The sequence below is a fragment of the Orbicella franksi genome, chromosome 12, assembly GCF_964199315.1.
Source record: "Orbicella franksi chromosome 12, jaOrbFran1.1, whole genome shotgun sequence".
Classification (NCBI taxonomy): Eukaryota; Metazoa; Cnidaria; class Anthozoa; order Scleractinia; family Merulinidae; genus Orbicella; species Orbicella franksi.
This window is the reverse complement of record NC_138156.1, coordinates 16,018,916-16,026,261: the sequence shown is the minus strand read 5'-3', so window position 1 is coordinate 16,026,261 and position 7,346 is coordinate 16,018,916. Positions and strand designations below refer to the sequence as shown.

General features: G+C 41.3%; 1 protein-coding gene across 2 annotated transcripts in view; it reads right to left on the bottom strand.

The window, feature by feature from the left end:
* Nucleotides 1–5,702, bottom strand: part of LOC145464516 (2-Hydroxyacid oxidase 1-like) — a 12,370-nt gene extending 6,668 nt beyond the window's left edge. For both annotated transcript variants that reach the window (XM_081448428.1, XM_081448430.1), the window contains exons 1-2: nt 5,514–5,702; nt 1,863–2,014 (exon numbers count right to left, since the gene is read on the bottom strand). In XM_081448428.1, the coding sequence (XP_081304554.1) occupies nt 1,863–2,014; nt 5,514–5,656 (295 nt within the window). In that variant the 5' untranslated portion in view covers nt 5,657–5,702. The remainder of the gene's footprint in view (nt 1–1,862; nt 2,015–5,513) is intronic.
* Nucleotides 5,703–7,346: the final 1,644 nt, after the last annotated feature.

The window sequence follows — 7,346 nt, the reverse complement described above, 5'->3', positions numbered from 1 at the left end:
TACTTGGATTTTTTGGCCTGCTATATTCTGTCCTTGTAACTCACAATCATGTGTGTTTCTTTAGCATAGTGAAATTTTACACTGCGAAAATAAAATAGACAAGGAGTTTTGATAACTCAACCAACAAAATCGAGATCGTTATTCGAGTCATCGTAACTTTGCTGATTATTTCTGCTGTATGCACGTATTGTCAGCTAAGCTTTTTATATGTCCTCAAACATTTATCAACCTTAAACATATTTAAAAACTAGAGATATTATATGAGTTCGATGTACGTTTTCACACGAAACTGCGGAAGTCCAATTTGTCATGTTTTACTGACCGTACAAAACACGCTTCGGCGGGCGCTCTTATTAATCGACAACGGACAATTTATTGGATTTTTACACAAACAAAACTGAGCAGCTACAGACATAAACTTATTGGGGCCTTGATGAAACATCAAACGTTGCTTACAATTCAGGCGAAACTCCAACTTGCAATTATTTTTGTTTTTACTTTTCGGTCGAGATATACTCTGGCTAAATCCTCGCTAACGTACGCGTGCGACAAGAGGAGGGAAACTTTGAAGTCCTGAAACGCTGCTATATCCAAATATATCCCACTAGTTTTTTGCTGTGTTATGGAAAAGCTGTTAATCTTTAACATATGTGAAACTTTGAGTGGAGTAATGTGAAGCTCTTGTAAAAGAAGCAGCGGAACCCAACTCCCTCAGTAATATAAATATTACTTCACTCAAACTGGAGCAGCTTACGACGAAAATACTGAAGCAAAATTCCAACAGACATAAACGTATTGAGTTGTGCGCCAAAAGTATCAAACATTTCGGGAATTTCGGACGCGATTTCCCCGCGCTACCCCGCGCAAAAATCCTCGCAGCATGAACGCGCGTGTGCCGCACACGATGGCGCAATTTGTTTTAAAAATAGAAAAATTGTCCCATATCATAAGGACAGCCCCAATTTAACAAATTGACGTCGGTTTTTTATGCGTCTGTCCTCTTATTGATGATAAATTGCGTCATAACATTGTCAAAGTGGCTGTGGAACTACAAGCCGCAGGCGAGTGGTTTCGCAGTAAACTTTGACAATGTTATGATGAAATTTATCATCAATAAGAAGACAGACGCATAAAAAAACCGACGTCAATTTGTTTTTCACAATAACAGGACCCCAGAATGGTTAAACGCTGGGTATAAATGAGGGAAAAGACGCCGTAAACTTGCCGTAAACAAAGATAAGTGAGTTTTATTCAAAATGACGCGAACATTGTCAATAGCTTTTCTCGCTTTTTGATTGGCTACCATAAAGTCCACAAAATCTCATTGGTTAAAAAGGTGACAGTTTGACAGCTGAAAGTTGAACTTGAAAGCTTGCATAAATTAAAATTTTATCCGTCTGTTTTCTTATTGATGATAAAAATGAGCCAATCAGCGGCGAGAAATTAGACAGTTATTGTAAAAACTAGAAATGGCGCGCGCTTACGGTCTCCGTCCGTCATCCTTAATCATGTCAATGATGGTGTGAATCTCTTCAGCGGCAGCCAATCAGTCCTTCAGAAGAATCCTCGCTCTCATGGAGAAACTGGTTTCTTGTATTGTAATGATGTAGTGAACAAAAATACCAATGATTGTGAAATGTGATTTCATTAAACATGATCAGCACTAAAGTCAACCTTGGAAACTGTTATCGTAAAAAACGGGGGAGGGGAGCCTAACTCGAGAAGCACTTATTTCTTATTTCAGCTGATATTCGGGGGGCGCTTATTCTAATGGCGCACTAATTCGACGATTAACGGTACTATACAGCACTATACCCATAACCGACAAGCACCACAAATCAGTGTAACCATTTCAATCTTACCTCTGACTGTGGCCAGCTCTCCGTCTGGATGCGCCATTGCCTGGAAAGCAGTGGGTGAAACACAGATTGGCATGCTTAGCTTCTGACCCAGGACTGTGACAGAAATGTCTTGTTCGGCAACGTTCCGTAGCATTCGTGGTCGTAGTTTAAGCCTGTAGCAAGCAAAATGGACTGTTCAATAAAAAAAAAGATCCGCTCCAATTTTAATAGCATGTCTTTGAAAGCAAAAATGACAAGCAGGTAAATAAATCTAGCACGCCAATACCTTGAAATCGTGAACTCTATAAAGTGCTGTGCCAAACATGTTAGACTATCGAGACAAAAACAGCTGTTGTGAACATTGTTTGTAAAAAGGAAGCTACACATGTTCAGCAATGGATTCAGAAAGGGAATGGCATTTAAGAATGAAGAAAGAGCCTCAGAGACAGTTTCATGCACGAGGGAGAGCGAAATACACCAGAAAATGTGTGGGATATGCACACTATGTGGAGTGTAGTAGTCTGCGTGGCAGGCGTTAGAATGGGAGGGAAACATGGAAACTAGAAGATAGAAGCGGTCGATCGCGCTTCGCGCTTCTAGTTTCTCCCTCTCCCTCGCCTTTTAACGCCTGCCACACAGACTAGCTGTGCACAACCGCCCACTCTCCTCAAGGACAGCGGAGTGGGAAAAACGAAACCAGAAACTGCAAGGGACCGCATACGATAAACGCTGCCAACGTAGGATCTACAAGAGATCTGATCAGCCAAAAAAATGTATGAAGACAAAGAATAGACTGCAAGGCTGATACTACGTGAAAAACGTTTCGAGACACCAACATGACAAGAACCGATAAAGTAGGATCGCAACAGTGGACAGCTGTTTCGCCCTTCTAGGGGCTCGTCAGCACTGTGTAGCGAAGACATGTAACGCCAGCCCAACAGCCAATGCACATAAATTGCAAAATGACCCGTTCACTATATCAAGTTCCGTACTTTGAACTCACTTGCGCCCCGAAACACGCGTTGCCACATCACGTGTTTCGGGGGGCAAAGAGACAAAGTGTCAAGATTGGTGTCTCGAAAAGCAAAAAAATAAATGTGGCTGGACAAGGCCAGCCTAAACATTTAAACATTCAACCGCATGGCCAGTACCATGCTTTGAAAACGCAGCGTATTGGTTATTATATTATCGGAAAAACGAAGATCGAACTAAGGGACATAAAATCGGAGAGGCTTTTTTGTCCTTTACTCTCTTTTCCATTAAGAGCACTACTTTCCTTTGCCTGTTTCCATATCAGGTAACCAAACATGTCAGTCGTTCTCTACTCTCCCAACCCAGACCACAGGGGCCCATACAAGTGGCGTGTCTTTTTGTATGTTCGAAATATAAAGAAATGTAGGGGAGTATTAAAGAGTCTTAATATCGTAAACTGATATCGAGTAATGTCCATGTTAAAGCTCAAAATAAACGTAAATCTACCTCAGTTGTTGTGTATTGTCGTTTCTATGATTGGCCATTCGTTTCAAAATTACGACAGGGTATACGCGGGTTTTTCTGCCGCGTATACTTGTTTACATACGTTACGTATGGGCTTTAAGCCCATATATACGACCGTTTAGATCTTGTATATACGCATTTTGAAAGGGCCACATATTTGCGAAAATTCAAGCGCGGGGATATGCGAAATAAATGCTCAAATATACGCGTCCTACAAGGACCCATATATACGCGTGCTAAAATGCGCGTATATGCGGGTCTCGTAAATTACGTTTTATATGCCAGCACGAAATGTGTCTGTTTAAGAGAATGGCTGTTCGTGTATGATAGCAATGAAAATAGCCTGCGAACGCAGACGTATTTCCGGCTGTCGCTTGTCTCCGCCGAAAATAACGTCTGCGAACCCGAGCCAGGAAACGATTTCTGTGACGTAGGAATCTAAGCCAATCACAGTCTAGCTCAAGTAGCCCCAGAACTACTGCGCGAGATACTCGCTGCGAGGAGCACTCGAGTGTCATTCTATCATGGAATCTGATTGGCCAAGGAGAAACAAAAGTCATACGTCACAGAAATCGTTTCCGGGCTCGGGTTCGCAGACGTTGGGCGCAATCCATTCAGCCAAAATTTCCGGAAATTTCGGTCTAAAACTGAATGGATCGGTTCGGTCCAACCGGAAAAGTTTCGAAAAAATCGGCCCACCTATCGAGGTGGACCACTTTTCTCGGTTGGACCGGTCCGATCGAAATGGACCGTTCCATTTGACCATTCCGACCCATTCTCAATCCCAGTACCTCGCTGTTCGGTATTGTCCATGTACAACATGGAGGAAAACACTCATTATGCAGCTTTCATGGATTGTTAACAGCGGATCCATCGGTGTTACTCGTACTTCCACGTGCATTTACAACAGCTCTGGAGCTGCTTCGCAAGCCAAGCGTATGTTTTGGCTGTTAACGGCTCTTAAAGACGATTTATTTCCCGTGAGAATTTGGAATATTCTTTTCGTCATTCGAAAGTGGTGTTTGAACTCATACGGCAAATATCTGGGAAACTGGGAACAGTCCGCTCAAAATAATACTATGCTTGAAACAGCTCACACAATATCATTGATATCACCGTCGAAATCGTCATCTAGCTCTAGTACGAGCAACAGTGTTCAAACTCGTTTTGCGAATGGAATGGAACGAGACCGTCCCGACCCGTTGCGATCCATTCGACACCAAGAAATTTTCGAACCTCAGCCCGGAAATTTTGGTTGAATGGATTGCGCCCGTTATTTTCGGCGGAGACAAGCCTAGGCTACCTCTGCGGAGGAGAGAGCGCATTCCGCTAATAGAAAGTCTCCTGTACACAACTTTCGGGCAAAAGGTAATTTCGGGCGGCAGTCTTGCAAGTGCATTATGTTTCTACAAAGAATGACTGCTCTGAAGCGTGAGAGAGCTCGCTCCGCTAGCGCACCAGCAAAAACTTTGAATCGTTTGGAACAGGCTCAACTGGAAAAGCCGAAACATGGTAATTTGGCTAGATTGCAGAATACCGGGCGACCATTTACATCTCATTGAACTGAATATGAATGGTTTCTTTGTTTCTATATGCTTCGTTCTTAGAAGCTTTGAGGGATATGTTAATAAGTGGCCCGCTATTGCAAAATTGCTCTGGTAATTTTCTTTATTCGCCAGAAGGATGACTACCATTTTTTGACTTCATCTGTGATCTGTTTAATATACTAAACAGAGGCACGGCAACCTCGAATCTATTTGTTGTGTGAGTCACGTAACGTATCATCAAATCGTAGTTGAAAGAAGGGAGCTCTTCTGAAAGAAGGGAACCATGAAACAAGGAAATCAAATCCACAGGAAAATAGTGGACTTTGTCATATCTGTATGTAAAAATTCAGTTGTCAAACTAAGAACAATGATTTTAGCAATAGGCAAAAGTTGGAAGGCAGCTCACGAAATCAGCGTCGAACGCTCACTCACAATCTTTGATTGCTGCTATTACAATGTTAAATCAAGCGAGATCCTAGGAACCGTAAGCCTCGACTGTTTGCCTCGTTCTTCACCATGTAACTATATTCGACGGATAAAGAAATTGGATTAATGCCGGCTAAATATTACAATTAGACATCATACCTGAACTAAAAATATATTTTGCTATTGAAGACATACAAAATACCTCTTAAAAGCCTGTCGGTTTTCGTGCAGTGAAACATCGTCGCCGGATCCCGTTGAATAATAATCAAAGGCGTTCTTGTCCAAATGTGTAGCAGCATATTTTTCTAGGTCATCCAGTGTGACAAGATCTCTGAAGTTTGCCATCTTCTAAATTGTGCAGTTGGTCAGGGTCTTGCCTGCGAACAGGCTCCCGCCGAGGTCACGCAATGATGATTACCATAAAAGCGATATGGTCTAAAAGTACTCACGAGTGACCACGAGTGACTACGAGTGACCACGGGTGACCACGAGTGACCACGAGTAAGGTTACATCAACAAATGTCAATGATGTTGTTAAAAGGTAAATTTTAAAGTCATCGTGAGGTCTTTCATCAAATAATGACATATCCACCAAACTGAGACTATTTACTGGTGTAGTAATCAGAGATTACAGCAGTGGCTGTGCGTTCACAATTCGATTGTTCAGTTATTTACAAATATTGGCTGTTGAAATTATGTTCTTTGATGCTTATTACGTGACCTTTTTCATTTGTGAAAGCGAAAAAAAATCCGAGAGATTTTATGAAACGAAGTGAGGCTCAAAACTTTTGCATGTTTTGTTTGATTGAATAACAGATAACGATCTGCACGTGAAGTTGAACTAGCAATGAATAGATTTAAAACTTGTAAAACTATAAACTTGTAAGAAACTATAAACTTCCAGAAGAAGCATTTCTTTAAACTTTTTTTTCGAAACTGAACGTTCAATTTCAGAACGCCAACGCTTGTAACAAATATTTCTTGATATAGTTTATAGTCAAAGAGCGCACCGCCAAAAATTTTACTATACATTTGTATTAATTTTTTTAAAACTGCCCAAATTTACGTCTTGTTTTCAAAAATGAAAAATTTTAAATTAGTTATGAATAAACCATTCTGACCACAAATCACGGCCTTTGGGCAAGCTACACAATTCGGAAGAAAGTTGGACTCCTGACAACTTATCATAGCCATTTGCCGAGCTACAACTCGCAAAATTTATTTTTCAATTTATTTTCATATTTTGGGTTTCCCTTTCATTCCATGATATGCAATCTGCGATCTATAGTCCACATGCCACGATTGTGAACACCTCCAAAGGAGTAGGGGGAAGACATAGAGGAGATGCACCTCTTCTAAACTGAGTCGCTAAAAATTATCGGACGTGTTCTAGTTAAACTAGTTGCGTTCACGTGGTGTAACGCAATCCTAGTCAAGTGCGTTGAAAATTTTTTTGGGACGACCGTGTTCACTGATTTGTCCTCTTTGCAGGGGCAAATAACAACATGAGTGCGTGCACGTAGTCACGAGTTAGATCAAGTTAGATCAAGTTAGTTTGGCGCTGTGATTTTCGACAACAAGTCACTGAGCATGAATGTTTGTAGCTCGGCGTTCAGAAAATACATACATAGTCCGCGCCTCACTTCGTTTGATAAAACTGCTCGCTTTCACAAATGAAAAAGGTAATATGATGAGCCTGAAAGAACATAAGCTCAACAGCTAATATTTGTAAAGGAGCTGAACAATGGAATCATGAACGCACAGCCACTGCTGTAATCTTTGATTACTACACAACTACACCAGTAAATAGCTTCAGTTTGATGCATATGTCATAATCGTGATGAAATGATCTTACAACGACGTCATAATGACGTAATAATAACATTACTGACATTTTTTGAAGTAATCTCAGGATTCATGGTCACCCGTGGTGAATCGTGGTGACTCGTGGTGACTCGTAGTCATCTGTCGTCACTCGTGGTCATTCGCGGTCACTCGTGGTCACTCGTAAGTACTTTTAGACCCTATCCCATAA